This window comes from Mauremys reevesii, linkage group 2 (assembly GCF_016161935.1).
Source record: "Mauremys reevesii isolate NIE-2019 linkage group 2, ASM1616193v1, whole genome shotgun sequence".
NCBI classification, from domain to species: Eukaryota; Metazoa; Chordata; order Testudines; family Geoemydidae; genus Mauremys; species Mauremys reevesii.
Genome location: NC_052624.1, coordinates 165,873,969 through 165,896,824, shown reverse-complemented (window position 1 = coordinate 165,896,824; position 22,856 = coordinate 165,873,969). Strand labels below are relative to the sequence as shown.

General features: G+C 39.9%; 1 protein-coding gene across 2 annotated transcripts; it reads right to left on the bottom strand.

Annotated features, from left to right (window-relative positions):
* Nucleotides 1–709: 709 nt before the first annotated feature.
* Nucleotides 710–22,825, bottom strand: C2H5orf22 (chromosome 2 C5orf22 homolog). 2 transcript variants are annotated; one of them, XM_039523851.1, is made up of 9 exons: nucleotides 22,585–22,825; nucleotides 19,825–19,970; nucleotides 19,330–19,479; nucleotides 14,270–14,717; nucleotides 11,267–11,329; nucleotides 7,328–7,449; nucleotides 3,734–3,800; nucleotides 2,951–3,090; nucleotides 710–2,328 (listed from the first exon to the last, which is right to left on the bottom strand). In XM_039523851.1, the coding sequence occupies exons 1-9, from the start codon at nucleotides 22,660–22,662 to the stop codon at nucleotides 2,199–2,201; spliced, it is 1,344 nt and encodes a 447-aa protein (XP_039379785.1). In that variant the 5' UTR covers nucleotides 22,663–22,825; the 3' UTR covers nucleotides 710–2,198. The 2 variants fall into 2 exon arrangements, with proteins under 2 accessions (XP_039379785.1, XP_039379786.1); XM_039523852.1 differs by having other exon boundaries at nucleotides 19,825–19,885.
* Between the last annotated feature and the right edge of the window lie 31 nt (nucleotides 22,826–22,856).

The following is a 22,856-nucleotide window of genomic DNA, read 5'->3' as shown; positions in this document are numbered from 1 at the left end:
TAACCTTGTCCCCCTCCCCCACTCCTTTTCGGGTCAGGATCCCTACAATTACAACACCCTGAAATTTCAGATTTAAATATCTGAAATTTACGATTTTTAATATCCTATGAGCATGAAATTAACCAAAATGGACTGTGAATTTGGTAGGGCCCTATAGATAAGTGTGTAAGGAGGCTGCCATCCTGTTCCCTAGTGTGATTTGGTGGACTGTAGTAGGCATTAACTAGTATCCCCATCTTGTGCTTTATCTGCTGGGACATTGATCCATAAACGTTCAAGATCATTTTCTTCCAAGTTATCACTAACTCCAATACAGGTAATGATATTTTTAACAGAGTAGCACCCACTCAATCCTTTCTAAACAGGTTATAACCATTGATTTTAACATTCCAATTGTGCAAATTATCTCCCCAGGTTTCAATAACTAGACTGAATTTATGCTCATAAATGAGCAATTCAAATTCTTCTTCTTTGTTAGCCAGGTCCAAGCATTAGTGTATTGGCCATTCAAGAATATTCTCTTTATTTCCTTTGGTATCTTGATTTTGTTCTCAATTATATTTTCTCTTTAGTTCACTACATCCAAAATTTGTAAATATCTTAATAATATCTGTTTTATATTAAATTATTTAACAGCAGAAGTAGTAAAACAATCTAATGAATAAGTGGAAGAGAAAGTACCACCATACATAAAGAACTCAAATCATACTTTGAAAAGAATACCACAAAAATATTTATTCAAAACAAACTTAATATATTCCAGTCAATGTCTTCACCCTCTCTCCCTTTGCCCTCTCCCAGGGCAGTCCCAATTGACTGCTGGTTTCCTTTTTATTCTGGAGATGACCATTTGCTCTCAACTCCTAACCCTTAAATTCTAAATGTCTATGACAGTGATATACTTTCTCTGGCTAGGAATGCAAGTGAATGCATGTATGGCCAGACAAGATCGATTTATGTTCTAAGCATGAAGACTGGAATATCTAGAATCTCTGGGTAAAATCTTGGCTCCATAGTAGTCAATATGAATTTTGCCATTGACTTCAATGAGGCCAAACTATCACCCTCTGATATCACTAGTTCAAATCCTGGCATAATCAACAGCTACCCAGGACACGTGCTTTAGAGGACATAGTAGTACGTACAACACACGTCATGCGACTATTGTATGTGTGTCTTTCAGCTGAGATCTTAAAAAAAACTCAAGCTTTTTGTGGACACAGCAAGACTTCATGATCTTTTGCAGCAGTGTTGGCCAGTCCTTGGCCAAAGTTTTCTCTTCCCCCTCAGTGCACTGATGAGCTGTTACCCTCTTCCTTGGAGATAGCTGCATTTCTATGATGTTGCATAGGTGCCTTGTGAAAATAAAGGGACTATAATAATGCAAAATAATATGAATATCAATTGCACTCCATGGATCAGGTAGTAGCAGATAAGCTGCGCCAATGGAATGGGAGAGGGATCACTGAGGGCTCATCTGTAGTACTATCAGTATTGGGAATGAGCAAAGGTCACCGTGTGAAACCAAAGTCTTAATGGTACCATGAATGATTTGTAACATTCAAGAAATCAATCTACTTACAAAAAGCTAGATTTGTTTTACAGATATTTTAAGTGAGTGTGTCTAATTCTGTCACATAGTGTCTTCATGGTCTAAAAATAAATAGTTTCTCTTCACAATACTAGCCTTTAAAAGTACTATAGTTAAAACACAGTGTATTTAATCTGGAGCCAACAATCTAAGTCTGATCAAAGACCACAATTAAAATGGATAATATTTCAGATATGAAACCAGTGCAACAAAGATAGAGTACAATTAGAAATTACCATTCAAATTATTGGATAGCTTGGTTTCTAGTGCCACCTGCTGAAACAGAACAATAGCTTTTTTTAGCCACACTTTTGCTAGTTTTATCTAATAAGAAACTTACAAGTATATTAAAAAAATGGTTTTGGTGAATTACATAGCCCAAATACAAATTAAAAAGTGATATACATCAATACAATGGACTCTCCTTATAATGTACTCAGATATAGTGAATCTCTGCTTATATGGAAGTTGTTCTGTATGGGGGGGCTGGTGGTGGTGGGAAGATGGGGAACTGCTTTCAGCACAAGACATTTTCACTCTAAATATTCCTGTGAGGTTGACATCAACTATATAATTCCCCTGAGTTAAGAGAATAGGGGGAGTTTGTTCACACAGATGAATCTGCTAAGTACTCTAAATTAACATCCAGAGTGCCGAACGCTGAGCGTAGTACATTCAGAACCTTTTCCTGAATGAGGTCTACTTGCTCTGCAGGACAATAGTCATCCAAACTTGATCTGTAACAATGATTTACAAAAAGAAAATCAAATGCCCATAATGAGAAATAGTTTTCTAATGCTTTGCACCTATATAGCCCCTTATATCCAGGGATTTCAAAGTGCTTTAAAACACCGAGAGCTCTGTTAGTCCCTCTCCAGCTCCCTGGCCTCTCTGGAGAGTCTTTTCTCTAGGTCTCCTCCTTGCCCTGGTCTTAGAAACATCTTCCCCTTGGTTCAGGGTCTCCACAGCTATAATTCTCCTTGTCTCTCTCAGTTTACCATCTTCAGGCTTAGGGTTTTGGTTCAGGGAACCTTCCTCTACATCTCTCAACTCTAGGCTCCCCCAACTGAGCACAGCACAGTCCTTCACTTGCTGAACATTACCATCAGGTGGCCCCCATTCTCAGCCCATTGGATCTATCAATCCTCCCCCAGAACACCTACCCTTAAAGACCCCAATACAGGACAGAATGGCCCCAGTACTCAATGGCCTTAAATGGGACAGATCGTCCCATACAGGAAACTCCACAGTACAGTGAAAATCCTGTAGTGCAGTGAACACTGACTTTTTAAAGAACATCTACTACAGCAAACAGATTTTAAATTCACCTTTGGGTTTAGGATAAAAACAAATACTTACCGAGCGATTGTCACAAGCGTAGGCTTTGGTATTTTTTTCAGTATATGCTTTACAGATTGTATGAGGCCCTCTATCTCCTGCTCAGTGCTAACATGATGTGGAAGTTCAGAATAATCACAGGTAAGACCAGCCTGATGGACCTAAACATAAATTAAACAAAGATTTCACTATTGCATAAAGCTGATGATTAAAATTAACAAGAAATGTTACTATTCACAAAGCTGATTTATACAGCACAGTGCTTAAATTGTCTTTAAGGGTTTAGTAGCTACTGTACTTCTTTAAAGTAACTAATGGAACTACAGAAATGTATTTAAAAGCACAAACATTATTGTATTTACACTTTTAGATGCTGTTAACTAGTTTCACTGCTTGTTATAATGTACCTCCCTTTTTCCACTAGAGCATTCAGAAAGCCTATCAGAGGTGAAGACCAAGATCTTAAAAAGGGGACTGGGGTGGGAGAGACTGCTTCAGTTTAGGTTCTGAAGTCCTTATCTCTAGACCCACTTGAGTGGTCTGATTGTGACAGCAGCAGCTCGGCACTCTGCACTCCTGACAATCAGGCCATTTTTCAGGTGCTTTAATACAGATGTGAAGGCCTAACTTCAGGCAGCCATTTTTGAAAATACTGGCTGAAATACAAAGATTTTAAACCCTCCTTCCCGCAAACATTTAAGATTTCAAAAGGCAAAGCCAAAAAGTTCCCCAGTCTTCTCTTGCCCTTTTGAATATATGATTTTGTAAGCTGTCTGCTTCCAGTTCCTCCTACCAATGACTTACCATTTCATAGTCTGGGGTTTCCATCCGGTTTTTCAAACTATGCACAAGTTGAACCAGTGGTTTCATTCTGGGGTCAAAAGAAAATATGTGAGTTATATTAACAGCTAGAAGCACATGTACTTAACACAGCCAAAAACGGTAAGGAAATAATACCATGGTGGGCCTCGTGCCCCAGGAACAAAGCACAGGGTTTCTGGAACTTCCCAAGCTTCTGTGAAAGAGGAAAAGTGCCAGCTCCATGACACTGCTGTTTTCTCACCTCATCCTGCCCCTGCATTTAGACTACATGGGATTTGGAGGGGAGGCCATTCTCTCTGGCACCACTTCCTTGTAGCTCCTCTAGATATGCATGAGGAAGTTACTTTTTCAAGGTTGTATTAACTCCATCTGAGTCTCATCTACAGTTGTTACTCAGAAGCCAAAGGAGGACATTCCTAACAGCATCACTACAGCTGGTGGGATAATGGGGTTGGGAGTTTCCCCATGGAAAAATCTGGCTTTTGTCAAAACTTTGGTTTAAGAGAATATTTTGAGTAGAAGTTGACACAGTGTTTCATGGGAGTTGTTGCTCAGGTGTCTCATGCTCCTATTGTCTTCTATGGACTAGGCTTATCGGGTGGCCTACATCTCCCATGATGCACCGCTGACTCACCTCTTGCTGAACCACCACAGCACATAATGGGAGATGGTAGTCTGGCTGTGGAACCCAGTTTGTAGAGGAGAATGCGGGCATGAGACAGCTGAACTATAGCTCCCAGGAGGCACTGTGGCAGCATTACTTAACTGAAAAAAAAAAAAAGATATTCAGTTTTGACTCTCCTCCACCCCTCCCACTCCGCCCCCCAAAAAATCCACAGAAAACAGACACTTTTTGATTAGCCCTAGTCATCACAGCTCCTTTAAGTGTCATTCTGAAAGTGGTGAAGAGGGACCAGCGGAGCATCAGAGAGAGACAGGATCCCCTAAGTAAGTTGATTCACAGGGGCTTGCTGCAGGAAATCCTAGGTGAAGTTCTACAGCCTGCATTATGCAGATCAGACTAGATCAGGGGTAGGCAACCTATGGCACGAGTGCCGAAGGCGGCACGTGAGCTGATTTTCAGTGGCACTCACACTGCCCAGGTCCTGGCCTCCAGTCCAGGGGGCTCTGCATTTTAATTTAATTTTAAATGAAGCTTCTTAAACATTTTAAAAACCTTGTTTACTTTACATGCAACAATAGTTTAGTTATATATTATAGACTTATAGAAAGAGACCTTCTAAAAACGTTAAAATGTATTACTGGCATGTGAAACCTTAAATTAGAGTGAATAAATGAAGATTCGGTACACCACTTCTGAAAGGCTGCCGACCCCTGGACTAGATGATTATAATGGTCCTTTCTTGCCTTAAAAATCTACGAAAATAAGTTATCACTACAACAAACCAAACTGAACATTTTCTCTTACCTTGGATTTCAACTCCACAAAAGAGAAGGTTATTTACCTGTAACCAGAGGTTCTTTGAGATATGTGGTCCCTACCTATATTCCACTGAAAGTGTATGTATGTGAAGCATGTGTCTGGAGCCAGAGAATTTGAAAGTAGTAGTGTCTGTCAGTTCACGCATGTGTCCTTGCTTCGCCTCATGGTTTCATCTGAGGTGATAATGAGTGAAGCAGACTGACTGGGTCTCCAGTTCCTTCTCCACCACAAATCTAACAGACCCACAGCAGAGGGGAAAGAGGGCGGAAAGCGTGACCTGACTACGGCAAGTCTTGGAGAGGAGATCAGACCTCCCTCGGTGTGGGTGGCAGAGGAAGGCCTGGAGATTCTGGTTTCCCTAGGGTGAACCGCTCACATGGCCATGGTGCTTACTCTGAGTACCCCAGTGTTAACAATACCCATTTGGTAGCAGGAGCCAGCGCCGTAGCAGAGGACTGTCCTGGAACCAACAGATCCCTCGTCTTAAGGGACGCTGACATTGAAGGTGAGCAGGGCTCGGTGCTTGGTACCGGCGGACCCACTGATCTGCGTTATGTCTTTTCATTCTTGTGCGCCTTAGAATGTGCCACCTCTCTGTGACTGGAACTCAAGTAAGGTGCATTATCCTTTGGTTTGGAGTAAGACTTACTGCCATGCTTATGTGCATACTTCCTTGCCCCATGACTAGGCCCTGGCACGGGGTCTCTAGTGGTGGTACCACCGGAATCAGATTTGATCTCTGTAACCAGAGGCGCATTCCTGGCTTTCTCAGGCCAACGTAGAGGAGGAGTTCCCTGGCCTGGATCCAACTGAGGCCTCAGGCCACTTCCATGAGGTGCTTCTTGAGGCAGAAAACCCGGCCTGCTCAGGTACGGATTGGGAAGGACTAGCAGACACTGCACCTGGATGAAATGGGTGCTTCTCCAAATCGGTAGAGACAGTGTTGGTTCTCCTCACTGACTGAGAACTAACACAGGCAGGAGGCGCAGATCTTGAATCCTGGTATCTTTCACATACTCCAGTACCTATGTGTGGGTGTGCGGGAGACTGGTAAACTGATTCTCCTAAACTCCAAATCCTACTAAAAACTAAACTACATTAAAAAACCCAGTAAAAACAGTAGAAGAAAAACTAACTATACATAATTTCTAAAACTTTTCTTCTTTTAAAAGGGCGTCAGATATGAGAGGACACTAGCAGCTCTGACGTGGACCATGTGGCGGTGAGAAGGAACTGGAGATGTGGTCAGTCATCCCCACCCTTTATTGCCTTGAACGAAACCATAAGGGGCAGCAAGAGAGCACGTGCGGACCAACAGACACTACTACTTTCAAATTCTCCGGCTCCAGACGCATGCCTAAACCCTCCATGGAATAAAATAGGGACCATCACTCAAAAGAGCAGCTAAGGATTTTCCAGGTTGTATATTTTAGACAAGTTAAATTATCATCATATCCCTTGAGCTCAGTCCAGCAGCTTGAATGTTCAAAAACATGCCAGGAGCTATTGAATTACAATTAGCATTTTTCAGTCTTCTGCTGATGGTGGGCATCTCTTTTAGAAATGCAACAATGTTTGTGATGCTGACAGCATGGGAGGATAAAAGACCAGTCACAAGGGTCTGGAGGTTTTTTGTGTCCCTGCTCTGGATCTGACTAGGAATGACACTTATTGGTCCAAGAGAAATCCTGCACATGAAGGGAGGAGGTAGAAGAGAGGTCTAACCAGATGGTATTGACTGATTGTGTTTGGAGAAGTTAGCTAGCTCCTTGACAGAGTGGGAGGAAGAATACTGTTCAGTGGGTTTCTGGAGAAAATCAGAAGTACTGACCAGGAGTCAGGAGTTACAAGCAAAGATACAAAGAGAAGGCAGTTAGCAGACAAGCAACCAGTGCAAAGGGAGGCAAGAATAAGAACAACCTATACATTGGATTTCCAAATTGCTACCATCACAAGTGATGTAAGTTTGTAGGAAGCTGGCCAGTACGAGCTGGAGGCTCAAAAACAACAAATGTAATGAAAAACACTTTACTGTTAAAAATATAATAATTTCTTACATGCTGATTCTGATACACAAGCTACTAGTTGATCAAAGGGAGGAGAGTTTTCTTTTAACCATTGAAATCCCTTACCTAGGATATGAGGCAAATCTTTTTAGAGTCTCTTCATCATCATTGTCACATAAATCTGCAAAAGCGGCTTCCAGATCTTCTAGCTGATGGACACGATTTTCAACACAGTCCAGCAACCCCTCCTTTGAATGAACACATATGTAGATGTGTTAGGAACAATACAAGCATAAGACCTTATTTCCTTAGATGAAGGACACAGTTCACTCTATGGATCAAATCCTGAAGTAATTAGTCTGATGAGAGTAATGGAACAGGGATTTCTGGGCAGCTGGTTTGTGGAACATCTTCCAAAAGATCAGAATGAATGACCAGAGATTACCACCTTCAGAGCAATGCAGAGTAAAACCCATCTCTGCTCACTAACAACAAAATGTTCTGTATCTACATTTTGAGGGAAAAGACTGGGAAGAACTAAAAGTATGTTAGATTAACTGCTGGATTTGTTTGTAAAGCTCTCAAATACCATGGTGATGAATGCAACATGAATACTTAGCGAGAGATAAGCAGTTTTGCCTCAATTAAAAAAAAATCAAGAACTTCAGGATATGTATAGGTTTTAAAAACAAAACTTAAAAATACTTTTGCATTTATCAATATTTCAAAAGGAGCTATGTATGTTGGAGATTTTTCAACCACTTTCTTCCTGGATTGCATGAAAAAAGGAGGGATGAATTCCAAGTTAAATGCCTGTTTTACTTTACTCATGGGAGAAATCCCATTGGAGTTCATGAGACTACTGGCATGAGTAAACATGCAAGTATTTGCAGGATCAGGGTCTGAACAACAACATCAAATGATACAAGTTTCACAGCATGAGTATGAAAGATGATCAGCACATTAAACGTAGACAGGAAAATCACTAAGAAGGATATTTGACAGACATAAAAAATAGGGATATGGTAATTCCTTCTGGTTGGGAAGTGTTCTGATATCACATACCAGCTGCTATATACCTTGAAGAATGTCAGCAACTTTATTACATATGCTTAAATGGTAATATGGGATCTGATTCGGAGAGGTACCATTGAAGTCACTACGGAGCGCAGGGTTATAAAAATGTAGGCAGATATTTTGAAAGTAGCATGGGGGATTGAGATTAATGGAAGATGAATGCCTAAATCCCCTACACTTCTTTGAAAAATATGAATGTTTTACAATTAGGGTTGTCGATTAATCGCAGTTAACTCACGTGATTAACTCAAAAAAATTAATCGCGATTAAAAAAATTAATTGTGATTAATCGCACTGTTAAACAATAGAATAGCAATTAAAATGTATTCAATATTTTTGATGTTTTCTACATTTTCAAACATATCAATTTCAATTACAACATAGAATACAAAGTGTACAGTGCTCACTTTATATTATTTTTATTACAAATATTTGCACTGTAAAAATGATAAACAAAAGAAACAGTATTTTTCAATTAACCTCATACAAGTACTGTAGTGCAATCTCTTGATCATAAAAGTGCAACTTACAAATGTAGGTTTTTTTGTTACGTAAATGCACTCAAAAACAAAACTATGTAAAACTTTAGAGCCTACAAGTCCACTCAGTCCTACTTCTTGTTCAGCCAATCGTGAAGACAAACACATTTGTTTACATTTATGGGAGATAATGCTGCCCACTCCCTATTTACAATACCACCTGAAAGTGAGAACAGGCATTCGCATGGCACTGTTGTAGCTGGTGTTGCAAGATATTTATGTGCCAGATGCGCTTAAGATTCATATGCCTCTTCATGCTTCGGCCATTGTTCCAGAGGACATGCTTCCATGCTGATGATGTTTGTTTAAAAAAAACAAACGTTAATTAAATTTGTGACTGAACTCCGTGGGGAGAGAATTGTATGGCTCCTGCTATATATTTCATGTTATAGCAGTCTCGGATGGTGACCCAGCACATGTTGTTTGTTTTAAGAACACTTTCACTGCAAATCTGACACCACTGTAAAATTTCTAAAGATAGCTATAGCACTTGACCTAAGGTTTAAGAATCTGAAGTGCTTTACTAAATCTCAGAGGAATGAGGTGTGGAGCATGCTTTCAGAAGTCTTAAAAGAGCAACACTCATGAGGAAACTACAGAACCCAAACCACCAAAAAAGAAAATCAACTTCTGCTGGCTGACTCAGATGATGAAAATGAACATGCGTCAGTCTGCACTACTTTGGATCATTATCAAGCAGAACCTGTCATCAGCATGGACGCATGTCTTCTGTAATGGTGGTTGAAGCATGAAGGGACATATGAATCTTTAGCGCATCTGGCATGTAAATAGCTTGCAACGACAGCTACAACAGTGCAGTGCAAATGCCTGTTCTCACTTTCCAGTGACATTGTAAACAAGAAGCATGCAGCATTAACTTCTGCGAATGTAAACAAACTTGTTTGTCTGAGCGACTGGCTGAACAAGAAGTAGGACTGATTGGACTTGTAGACTCTAAAGTTTTACATTGTTTTATTTTTGAATGCAGGGTTTTTTTGTACAAAATTCTACATTTTTAAGTTCAACTTTCATGATAAAGAGATTGCATTACATTACTTGTATTAGGTGAATTGAAAAATATTTTTTGTTTTTTTACAGTGTAAATATTTGAAATGAAAAATAAATATAAATTGAGCACTGCACACTTTGTATTCTGTGTTGTAATTGAAATCAATATATTTGAAAATGTAGAAATATCCAAAAAATTTAAATAAACGGTACTCTATTATTGTTTAACAGTGCGATTAATTGCACGCTTAATTTTTTTAATTGCTTGACAGCCCTATTTGCAATATAGTATGTTAAAAATGTACATCTAAGTGCATCTGACTATCAGACACTGACACAATCAAGAAGGGTGACTATCCAAGAGATTCAAATGCTTATTTCATCTGCGAAGAGCCCAGATCTCGGCACATACGTCTCCACTGGCTTCCCCACCTCCATCACATGTAAGTTAAACATCTTATTACTAATTTTAAAGCTTTGCGTGATGCTGCCCATGCCCTGTTCAGCACTGCACCTCTCCCCATCCATTCCATTCTGCCAAAGATGCTAGCCTTGTCCCTTGCAGTTCTCAGCTTCTCACACAAACATCTCCATAACACCTTTCTTACTCCCTCCTATGGCTAGAGTACCCACCCTGGATCAGAAAGCCTCTACTCACCACTTGATGCCTACAAGAAATTTGCTGACTGACAGAAAAACATGGGGAGTCATTTAGGAATAAGTTTACACATTGATATTTATAATATCGTTAGCACAACTATATATTTTGTATCTACTCCGAGTCTGTTTTTAGGCTGTGAGATACGCCTAGTGTAACAGTGTCTAGTGTAACAGCCAACATCTTTGTTGTCATTGGGGATTGCACTGAGAGCTAAGAACATGAGTCTCAAGGTGAGCTGAAACACAGTCGCCTAGCTGGCAGCTGGAACAGGCTGATATATACTATGAATCAGGAACAGATGGGGAACAAATAATGCACACCGAAAAGTAGGCTACACTGGCATGATATAGGCACTTCTGGGTATACATAAATTGATAATAATACACTGAACGCAGATCAGGTATTTGTCACATCTCTACTACAAAGAAGAAATAAACTAAGGAGAAAAAGTAGCAAATGGAAACAAAAAACCATGCATAATTTGTTTTTGTTTCACTTTTGTTAATTAGCATTTTGTTTACACACATTAAATTTTACATTCACACTAAATCTCCATGCAGTTAACAGAACTGCATAAATAATGTTTGTTAGAAAAGCTTTCCTGAGGCCCTGTAGAATAGCATTAAGCATGATACATGGCTTAACTGGCGACCCTTTCATTAAGCATCTTTCACAGCTTTCCCTCATGTCTCTCTGCTTCTTGTCACAGCGCTGGGTCTTTGCAGTATAAACAAAAATAATTTTCACATTCCTCACCCATCCTAAAAAGAAATACTGTACCTCTGTTGAATTTCTATCCGGCTTCTTAAAACTGTATAGCTCTTGCAAAATCTTGTATTCCTCCTTTAAGGGGGGGAGGGAGAAGGAAACATAGTTTAAGTGGCTTCAAAGGAAACATACTGAAATGAAAATACAGTGAAGCAAAGCATTCAGATTCCTGTACCTCCAAAGGGAAACTACTTTTATGACTGATTTTAACAAGATAGCCTTATCCCTGCAACACAGCTGAAGCACTCTATATGTCTCATGGCAAAAAGCCTCTGTGGCCTGAGAAGGCCACTCCACTCTCCATGCACATAACCATATGCTAAACGTTAAACTTGACTTCAATGTACTTAGCTATGCCCTTAAAATCAAGCCTTTAAGTGCTTTGGTGAACAGGGTTAAGATTACTCATGTGCTTAAAATTAAATGTGCTTTCCTGAATTAAGGCCCCAGTGAATTGCTGCATATGACAAGGGCTATGATTTGGGGCTGCAGCTGCATAGTGGCCAGGACAGCATGGTTCTAAAGGGATGGCCTTGTGTGGATGGCCTGCATTCCTCCTCAGCTGTTGGGGAATCTGCAGATTTAGATTGGCAAATCTCTCCTCTGGACAGGACATTTTAGTGAAGCCTGTGATCTGAGAATTGAAGAGTTTCCTGTTTCCTGTGGGAGATGTTCCTATGCACGGGACAATTGGGTTCTTGGTTTCAAGCACACAGTGACTGACAAATTTTATGACTGATTTCTAAAGAACCTACGAGAAACAGGATTTTTTTTGGGTACTATATGGGTACAAAATCTCCCTAAATTGCTAATAAAGTTTTACTCCCAACTGATTAACCCCCTTGCCACACACATACTTTAAAAAAAAAAGTATCAGGGGGTAGCCGTGTTAGTCTGGATCTGTAAAAAGCAACAAAGAGTCCTGTGGCACCTTAAAGACTAACAGATGTATTGAAGCATAAGCTTTTGTGGGTGATGCCCACGAAAGCTTATGCTAAAAAGGTAATAATTGGAGATATACCAATCTCCTAGAACTGGAAGGGACCTTGAAAGATCATTGAGTCCAGTCCCCTGCCTTCACTAGCAGGACCAATTTTTGCCCCAGATCCCTAGGTGGCCTCCTCAAGAATTGAACTCTCAACCCCCTGGGTTTAGCAGGCCAATGCTCAAACCACTGAGCTATCCCTTCCCTCCTCACAATACATCTGTTCTCCAATACATACTCCAATACATCTGTTAGTCTTTAAGGTGCCACAGGACTCTGTTACTTTTTTTTTTTTTAATCCATCAAAGAAAATTGCTGAAGAGTTGAGACCTCATATCCCAAGTGTGGACACAGTTCTATGGCTGCGTTAGCAACCCTAAAAATAGAAAGACAGTAATGAAAAAGCTGCCCACAACCGCCATCGTTACCGGATCACAGAATGGGCTTTGTGTGGGCACAGGGATCTGCTTGCCTTGTAGGACTCGGGGGGGGGGAAGGGGGGGCTACAATTGCAAAGGGCAATAGAAGGAAAAGCTTACAATTTTGCTTTAATTTAGGGCACTATAACCGTATTCAAAATGTATTTTAAATCTTTTTTGGGAGTGGGATTTTACTCTTAGAATGTACTATTATAACACCACCCTCCCTCTCTTTCTTTTCATTCTGAAGCTGAACAGCTTCCTTTGCAGCTTGTCACAATGATTCCACACAAATGCTAAAATAGAAAGGCATCAGCGAGTGTGAGCACAGGATGTTACACATTTTTATACAGGGGGTGGGAAAGCATTTTTCCAGTAAACAGTAAAAGAAAGGTAAAAGAAATTGCCCAAGTTGGACTAGGACCAGCACGCACTCTATTCATGGGGAAAAGGGATACAGGAGCTTCAATTACCATTAGCAGTTAGCACCTTGGGCCAAAATTTTCAAACTTGGTGCCTAGTTGGGCTCCTAAATCCATCTTTAGGCACCTCAATATAAGTGGCTTGATTTTCACAAATTATGAGCACCTAAAAATCCCATTTAAGACATAGGACTGGATGGGGGCACCTGAGTCATTGAGTCCAATCCCCTACAATCACAGGCAACCCTGTCATATAATCCCATTCATAAATTTATTAAGATCCATTTGAAAACTAATTAGGCTTCTTGTCCCTACTATGGAAGGTTGCTCCAAAGCTTTATTCCTATGATGGTTAGAAACCGTTTAATTTCCAGCCTGAATTTATTCATGGCCAGTTTATACCCATTTGTTCTTGTGCCAACATTGCCTGTTAGCTTAAATAGCTCTTCACCCTTTTGGTATTTACCTTCCTCGTGTATTTATAGAGAGCAAACATGATCCCCTCTCACCCTTCATTTTGCTAGATCAAACAAGCCAAGCTCTTTTACGTCTCCCCATGTAAGTCAGGCCTTCCATTCCCCTCATTATCCTAGGAGCCTCTCTCTGTACCTGTTTCAGTTTGAATTAATCTTTCTTGAACACAGGTGACCAGAATTATATACAGTATTCCTGATGAGGGCTTATCAGTGCCTTGTACATTGACATTACCACTTCCTTACCTCTACTGGAAAAAAGGCAATGAGATGCTGAGTGCTCAGCACTACTGAAAATCAGACCACTTGTATTTCAGAAAACATCAATGTAGCTTTGGAAGCCTAACTTTGGGGACCCACATTTGAAAATTTTGGCCTGGGTTTTACATCTCAGGTGAAAGACACAACTGTGCCTGTAACACCAAACTGGGGCATTTGTTCAGCAGTGATTCAAAAGGAAGAGTTCTACCTGCTGAATCAGCACATCAATCCCCGCAGCACCTGGGTTTTCCTCGCAGTTACCCCCATCCAAATATTTACCATGTCTGATTAGTTTAGCAGCTGATTATCTTAGCTAAGATTAGTTTGGGTGTATTTTATAACAATATGATAATATCCCTGCACAAAGTGGTATGGCTACAGACTATTAATAGTCACATTCTCTCTGGGGTTCACTTTTGCCCGAAGGATAACAGGATGGTATATGTTATAGTCACCTGGGTGTACATTTCTTTGAATGGATTCTTAACTGAAAAAAAATCTAAGTCAATATCTAAAACATATGCATCTCCCTTTTGTAGTACTTGAAGAACAACTTCAACAATCTCCATCAGTTGGCATGCATGGTTTCCAACAGAGCATGAAGCCAAGGACTCCAATTTGTCTTGTGCAAATGTTTTCTCTTCTCTTCCTTCTGCCTTTGAATCTGAGAGGTCACTGCTGGGAACTTCAGCCTTTGATGAAGAGGCAGTAGCAGTGTTTGCTGTATCTGTATTTAACTTTGGTCTCTTTGCAGAAGATATTTCATCATTTTCCTCCTGACTGCTGGGTGCTTCGGTAGGATTAACAAGAATGACATTCAGATGTAAAGGTTTCTGGTTCTCTAGCTGATCAGCAGGGACATAAAGACCATCGCTTAGATAGTAATGATCAGTACTTGTAACCCTGGAATAGAGAATTGGGCATACTTAATGTATGATTTAACTAGATGAGAAACAACCTTGTGTTACCACCTAACATTAAGTAACCCTGAGAAAGTAAAGTGAGTGTGTGTGATGGGTTGTAGGCAATGTAACATATACACACATATTATTTTTAAAGACTCCTCACATGTTAAATTTAAAACTGATTTTTTTTCCTTTTGTAATGTCTTAGTGCTGTTGAGGGAATGTACCAAAATATATTTCATATTATTTATTAAAGCCCCATAAAAATGTCACATGGTAATAGAATGATTTATCCTTATATGCGCTTAAAAGATTAATTTTACCATCAGAATATAATTTAAAGAAAAGTATCCCCCTAATCCTGCCAATATGATGACATATTATATACCTGTGAAGCAATGCATGTTCTACATTTGGTATTCTGGAGTTTATTACGCTATATTGTCTATTTTAGATCATATTTTAAGTCATGTTTGATATGCACTGAGAAGTGCTCAAATAACCTATACACAAAATATTATGAATAAATACACAAAACATTTAGCTTTTCTATAGCATATTTCATCCATAGTTTCAAAGTGCTTTATCGCAGAAGAGATGTATCAATATACACCTCCCCATTTTACAGAGGGGGGAAGTTAGCACAGCAAAGTGAAAGCCAAAGGTCACAAGGAGGTCAGTGCAGAGACAGGAGTAAATGCCAGGTGTCCTGACTCCTAGTCCATTTCGCTATCTGTTACAAGTAGAGTGGGGAAAAATAGGGTTTTTTTGTTTTTTTTTAAATATTTTAACATACAATTTCTTTTTGAAAATAATCCTATTTAAAGTTAAATGTGAAAATGTGGTCTCTTCTGACAAGGCCTAAACTAACTATAATCTAGTAAAATCGTTTAAATTAAAAAAAATGCTGCATCAGTAAGTCCTCCTCAAATTTTAATGAGTAAAGGGTGCTGCTTTTTTTTTTTTTAGCTTTATACAGAATCAGGGTGGGGAGTGGGCGTGAGAGACGAGGATGGGGACAAGATCTTTATCTTTTGAGGTCAGCTCAAGCTTTATAAATATGTCACATCATCTACTGCATAAAGTATGTATCTATATTATTTTCAGTCTTTATGGTTGAGCCAATCCTGGTATTGACGTTTTTTCAAATGTAAGTACTTCCAGTTTTCATTATGCACAATTTTGCCTAATTACTTTGTTTCTGTTTAGCTAGCAGGTGCAGAGAGAATATTTTATTCATTTGAACTAGTTCAATCAAAGATGAGAAACCAATTGGGAACTGAAGAAGCAGGGAAGCTAGCTTTCCTCTTCCAATCCATGAATAAAAACCAGGTGGGAGACAATGCGATCTATTAAACTTTAAAAACTTGAAGAACATGGAGCCATAATTTTGGAGATAATCAAGCACCTAAAAATGCATGTAAGTGCCTAGTGAGGTTTTCAAGAGCGCCTAAGCAGGTAGGGCGTTTTTAGGCACCTAAATACCCCGAGACTGTCAAATCAAATCCAACCAAGGTCAGTAATGACTGAAACTTTGGGCACTAGCTTTAACTGCAAAATAACATCTTAATAAAATTATATAAGAAAAAACAATCTAATAATTCTAAATGCTTTTATTGTGCATTTTGAATTGAATTCCAATGTCCATCTTACACAAAAGAGTAAACATATAATCTAGTAAATAAGAAATGCATCGTTCACTGTTTTCTAACACCATAAAATGTACGTAGAGGTACATAATTAGTTAAATAAATGTGTACAGATACAGTATCTGAACAAGAACCACCACCACTTTAGTGTAAAAGCTATATTTAGTTGCAAAGCAACATGTTTTTATGGTTATACCCACCAGTGAGAATGAACTTTCTTAGGAAAAGAACTAAAGTACAAATGAAAAACAAGATTAAAATTGATTATCTAAATCAATCCACCCTGACCGGAACATTTGAAGTGTTACACAGCAAACAAATCAGTGCTCTTTCCTGCAGTTAAAGTGTGGCATCTGCAGCACACACATCTTTAAACACTCCCTAGACTAGCAGGATCAACACCTGTGAATAGTTCCAATGGCTGTAAACAACAGCTCAGTGACTGTACCACTGACACAGTAGTACTGCATAGAAATGAATCATTTCTGTTCACTGTGATCACAGCCACCTCTTTTCCCCTCTAGTAGGAAGAACCCCACTGACCAATCAGTAGGGGGATGCTCTTCAGTTAATCCTCAAAGGCACAGCAAGGAACAAAAGTACAACTCTTAATCTGTGTTATAAACTAGCCCTAACCTATGTTAGGCAAGCACATACTTTCAATAACACTGAAGGTTCTACTCTCCCACAAATGTGCTAGTTTTCTTGATGGCTGAATAACTCCACCATAAAGTACGCTCTGAAAATCCTGAAGACAACACAGGCAACCACTTTTGTAAAAAAGGGATATTTAGTTTTTCCTCAAAGTGTTTGAAAGTAGGAGGAATGTCTCAAGAGGCAATCAGTCCCCAGCCAGTTTATATTAATCACACGTTAAGACAGTGCAATTTGAATCTGCATACTCAGACTAGTAAAAGTGCAAGACCACTTCAGGAGAGAGGAGAGCTCTTATTGTCTTTGGGATGTTTTTTGGATTCATAAATACTATTCTCTATAACTGTACCAATGCTCAATTAAAGAACTTAAAAACATGCAAGAGGCCTTACCTTGAAGAATGTGATATAAAAAATATGTCTATAAAAAATGGGGAGAAAGAGACTGGATGGCTCAGGGGCTTGTTAATAGGATCCTTTCACCCCTAAACTACCCAATCAAATCCAACCACAGTCAGTAGTGTCTGCAAACTTGGAGGCTGTTTGGTACACTATGTGAAATTAATGTGATGATTAATGTAATCCAGTTCTCAGGTGTCCAAATGAGAGCAACTCAGTCATAGTTGGTACCAATTGGAAGTCTCAGTGGAGAAGCCAAAGTCTGAATGGACATGAGGATTGAACTATTGCTCTTTCATCCAGGGAGGTGGTCCAGGCCAGCGTCATTTCAAGCACATAATACACAGAGAAGCTTGCACCGATGCTGTCGGTGATACTCTTGGTTTGGAGATGAATGCTGTGGATGGAACTAAATTCATACAAACATAACACACACACAGATAAACTAAGATTTAACGTGTTTTAAAAGGGGCAGAGGATAAAGGGATGTTATCAAAGTTGACAGGCAGGCTAGTATAGTCCAGTAGCCCATAACTAGTGGTCCAAACAAACAACATTTATTTATGGTTGTTTGGCTAAGGAGCTGAATTCCTCTTAAAACTCCTGGGCAAATTAAGAGCCTGATTGTGCTGCTGAAGCCACTGGGAGTTTTACCCTAACTGACCAGCATGTCCAAACTGAACCTGAAAATGAAAAACTGAACTTCCATGTCAGTTTCTCTTTATATTCCCTTGAACAGGAGTAAGAACATAGATAATTGGCTTATGAAGCTTTCTGCTTTGCTAAACTCCTACTCTTAGCCAGCTGGACCCAACACTACACTTCAAGATTAGTACACATAAAGGTTAATTACAGATGGCTACAACATCTGGGGCCACCATATCTTCCTGGTGGACTACCAAAAACAAGATCCAGGTTACCTGTGGACAACATATTGCTAAAGGATTTTTTTTTTACCTTGTTCCATACGTTATGTTCTTTTTTGCTGCACAGTACATGCACTTTTTTGTGCGGTTTCACCAAAACACAATATTTTGATGTTGTTAAAATGAACACCAGGTATCCAACATTTAGGAGCCAAGAACCACACATTACAAAACAAAGTGGTGTGACAAATGAAGTCCAGTAAGGAAAGATTTCAGTTTTAAAGGAATGAAAGGTTCTGATGAACAATACTGTGAAAAAAAATAATTTTAAAAGTTGTAAAAAATAGCAATGAAATTATTACTTAAGAAGACAGCTGCACTCAGTGGGCCCAATTCTCTTTTCACACCTATTTTATGCAGTGTAGCTCCACTGACTCAAATGGAGATATGCCTGATTTATACCATTGTTAGCAAGATCAGGATTTGGTGCTGTGTAACTAAACGGTAAGTGATGAAAGAAGCAGCCAGATAATAATTGTATTTTTACCTGGCTGGGAAAACAATGGAAATGTTACTGAGTTAAAAAAAATAAAGCTTAATTATCCAACAAACAAAAAACTTCGCTAGTTTACAGTTAAAATGACCACACTTCACATCACTGACAAAAACTATATATCAAGAACGGTATAGTTAAAAAAAAATGTAATTTCTAGAATACTGCTTCCCATGATTTCAACCTTTATGAGCAGAGCACTTGATTTGAGCTTTGACTGACTGAAATGTGACAAGTGTAGTATAATTCTCTACAAAATGGTATCCATAAAAAGGAAATGAGAGGCCCAATCTGTCAGTGTAACTATTCATGAAACTTTTCTCATGTCTGCCCTAAAGGAGTCATATATACACAACTAAATTGTCATTCAGAAACATGGATTTATCACCAGTTTTATCTAAGTATCCAAGAAAATGTATATGGGAAACAGTGGCAGAGGAAAAATGAGATCTATACTTATCTTACTAGCAAAAGATAGCACATGCATTACCTGATTGTAGTGGTAGATGTATCTTTACCAACTAAAAAATCATGTTTTCCTTCTTTGATTTGCTGAGCCCAGCTTGGATGAAGCCATATCACTTGAGAAAAATGACCAGCATAAACAACAGGCATAATCCAGTTCTCAATACTTAGCTCACTGTAAATGAATGGAGAGGAAATATGAAATCACATTAACTTTCCCTATATGTAAAGTGTGTCAGCAACACAAAAAAGATGACTCTTATATATTGGAATTACACAGAAATGTGTAATTTCCAGCAAGCATCAGTATTTTGTATGCATATGATTTATGTTACAAAACAAAAACTTTGCTAGTAAAACATTATCAGGAAAATCTTTGCTCACAAGACCTAAAAATCTTAGAAATTATTTATTTAAAATTTTTATAACAATACTACAATACTACAAAGTTAGGATTTTGGTTTTGTAACATATGTATAGTGCAGTAATGCCATTCTTGATGAGGAACATATAACATTACCTAAACAGAGCTTCTTTGTCGAAGACCGTGTCTGCTGGCATATTCACAGGAATAAGAAGGTCTGGATGGGAATCAAAATGAACAAAGCTGATGTTACTGGCAGGGAGATGCTTTGACCCAATGGCACGATAGATAAAGGGCAGAACCTAAAACAATATGAACAAAATGTGTTAAGTGTTACAAGTGGGTTAAAAAAATGAAACACTGTTAATAGCAAAAACACTGGCAAAATACATTGTCTTCTCAGGCCTCATAATTATTCCTTAAGCAGAAGACAATGCATCAGTGCAGCACAACCTTGTTGGTACCATGGACAAGCCCAAGGGCTACGTGTACAGTAGCTTGCATGAAAATTTACAATTTTTTTTACCTCCCTTTCATTCTTTCAGAAAACCAAATGAGGGAGAAAAAAGTCTTTTCAGAGAAGTTACATGATGATAACTCATTTCCACAAATTCCAGGGAGGACTCTGCCTGCTGAGATTAAGACACAAATCTGGTTCTTAAATGAGTTATGCCAACATTTTCAAAAATACTGTAAGGATTTATTTTTAATTTTCTCTCCTAACATTTTAATAAACACTTTTCCTACATCAACCTACAGGTATGCTGTATACTTTTTGTCATTTGTAAATACTGCGTAACTTCTGCTATTTAGTATAATTTATTCTGCAAAATGTTTTTCGGGTTTGTTGATAGGGTTTAATATTTTTCAGTTTTCTACACAATTCTCTTTATACCCACACATCATCACATTGAAATCTCTGCACATGCGTAAGGATCTATTTGAACAGAGCCAACGGCAACATTGTAACTTTAAATTGCCCTTTATAAGCAAGCAATTTTAGAAACTTTTACCAGGGAATAGACTAGGGATTCAAAATCCCCTTTAAGGAAGCAAGCGTTTTAGAATAACTTTTTTTTTTTAAGAGTTTGTCTACATTTCACATCCCCCATTCTTATGCAACAGAAAAACTGCTAAAGCTTCCCTGTGTTTATTAATATGGTAGTGAGTACTTTGCACTTTATATAGAACTTAATTTCAAAGCAGTGTACAAACATCAATTAATCATCTCAGCATCAATGTGATGTAGGTGAGTATTTTCCAGAAATTAAACCAGCGATTTGCAGTTAAACAATAGATTTTTTTCAGCCCTGGGATAACTGCCCAGAGTACACTTGTCAGATTACATTATAAGAAACCAGACTCTGCCACTGTCCTCTGCATACTGCAATCCCACAGCAGTCAACAGCAGGGTGAGTGCAGATCAGTGTCAGGATTGGCTACAAAAAGGCTTATGATTTGCAGAGCCCTTTGCTTCCATATGTCAGATTGTGCATTTTCTACGCTGCTTCTACCAGTGGAGGAGAAAAAGATCAGAAAAGAAAAGATCACAAGGATTACAGAACAGCCACTAAACCTGTTCACTGGTGCATAAGGAAAATGTTGGAGATTTTGGGAAGCCAATCCCAATTTGGCAACCTGTCATGCCACTGCCAATTAGCTCAGAGCATCATAAACACCTTGGGGGGGAGTATTTTATTTGTGGTGCAAAAATCTTATTCTGTATCATGAGGATTAGTATTTGTATGATGGCTGCTGAAATATGGGACAAAGCACATCCTATACTAATTAGCTAAGGGTGTGATGCACTAGGCACAAAGTAAGGAACATAATTTAAAATAAGGGGCAGGGGCTCTGTCGTGGTCTATGCTACAGACTTATGATGGTGTAACTACGTCACCCGGAGCATGGACAATCCACACCCCTGGGTGAGTTATGCCAACCGAATTTGTGGTGTAGGCAGAACTATGTTGATGGGAGGACTTCTTGTGTCAGCATAGGTACCACATCTTGGGGGAAGTGGAGTACCTGCACTGATGGGAGAAGTTCTGGTCAGTGTAAGTAGCATCTTCACTAAGTCACACCAGGAGCACAGCAGCATCAGTGCAGCTGCAGTGCTGTATGTTTATACAAGCCCTTTATCTCCCAAGGCCCATTCCTGCATAAGAATTTGAAGTGTAGTAGTTGTAGTAACACTTCTATTTCAGTGTAGTAAAGTTAAACACATGCCTAAGGGTATATATCTACACTGCATTCTAAACCTGGGCTCAGCCTCAGGCTTGATCCCACCCATGTCCACAAAGAAATTTGTCTAATTCAGGTCAATCAGCAATCAGGACCCAGGTCCTTATGAGCCAAAGGCCTGGTCTACAATACAGAGTTATGCCTTCGAAGGCAACTTACATCAACCTAACTGTGTAAGCATCTACACGAAAATGTAGCACCCACCAATGTAACTTGCCCATTACTCTGAGCACTTAGGTCTATGTAGTTTCAGAAGCCACCCCACAGTGCCTGGCACTGACAGTTCAATCATCCCTGCAAATACTCCTGGCTGGCATTGACCGAAGGAGCATAACGTGGTCATGCAAAAGCGACTGTATTACTACAAGCCCTGTTATCTCGAAGGGTGGATGCAGCACCAGCCCCAATAAGAAGGTCTGTGTGGCGGGGCAGTATGTTTGCGTTAACATGGCTGCGAGCCCGGGCCCAGTAATCGTAAACTCGGGTGTACAGCGTGGAGCAGATGCTTAAAGGGATGCTTGCAGAATCAGGGTCACGGTGGGAACTGACTCCCAGAAACCAAGGACGGGCGGTGCGGGCTGGACTGGTCTCCTCAGCGGCTCCAGCCCCAGCAGAAGTCCCGGTGCCGTGCGGGTCCCAGCCAGGCTCTTCCCCCCGGCCCCGGGCACTTACATCTTGGTGGTCCTCCACCACGCAGACGGGCAGCGCCGGGTAACTCCGCAGGCGGCCCGGCGGCCCCGCGCTGCTCATGGCGGCCGCGCGAGGACGAGCGTTCGGAGCCACGAACCCCCGGGCCCGGCAACGTTCTAGGACCCGAACGCCGGGAGCCGCGACGTTCCGCGGAGCGCCAGCGTGGGACACCCGCGCCGCGAGGGGAGGAGCGAGGGCGCCCCCGCCGCCGCAGGCCAGGCTGGGGCTCTCCCGGGGGACAAGGGCTCACGGGG

Bases quoted from the DNA above. Each gene is read 5' to 3' on its own strand.
- C2H5orf22 (XM_039523851.1), bottom strand. From the start codon at position 22,662: ATGAGCAGCGCGGGGCCGCCGGGCCGCCTGCGGAGTTACCCGGCGCTG. The intron at 3,091-3,733 runs GTAAGTCATTGG...ATTTATGTTTAG, and splicing joins AAACCCCAGACTATGAAATG to GTCCATCAGGCTGGTCTTAC. The intron at 2,329-2,950 runs GTAAGTATTTGT...TCATTGTTACAG, and splicing joins ACGCTTGTGACAATCGCTCG to ATCAAGTTTGGATGACTATT.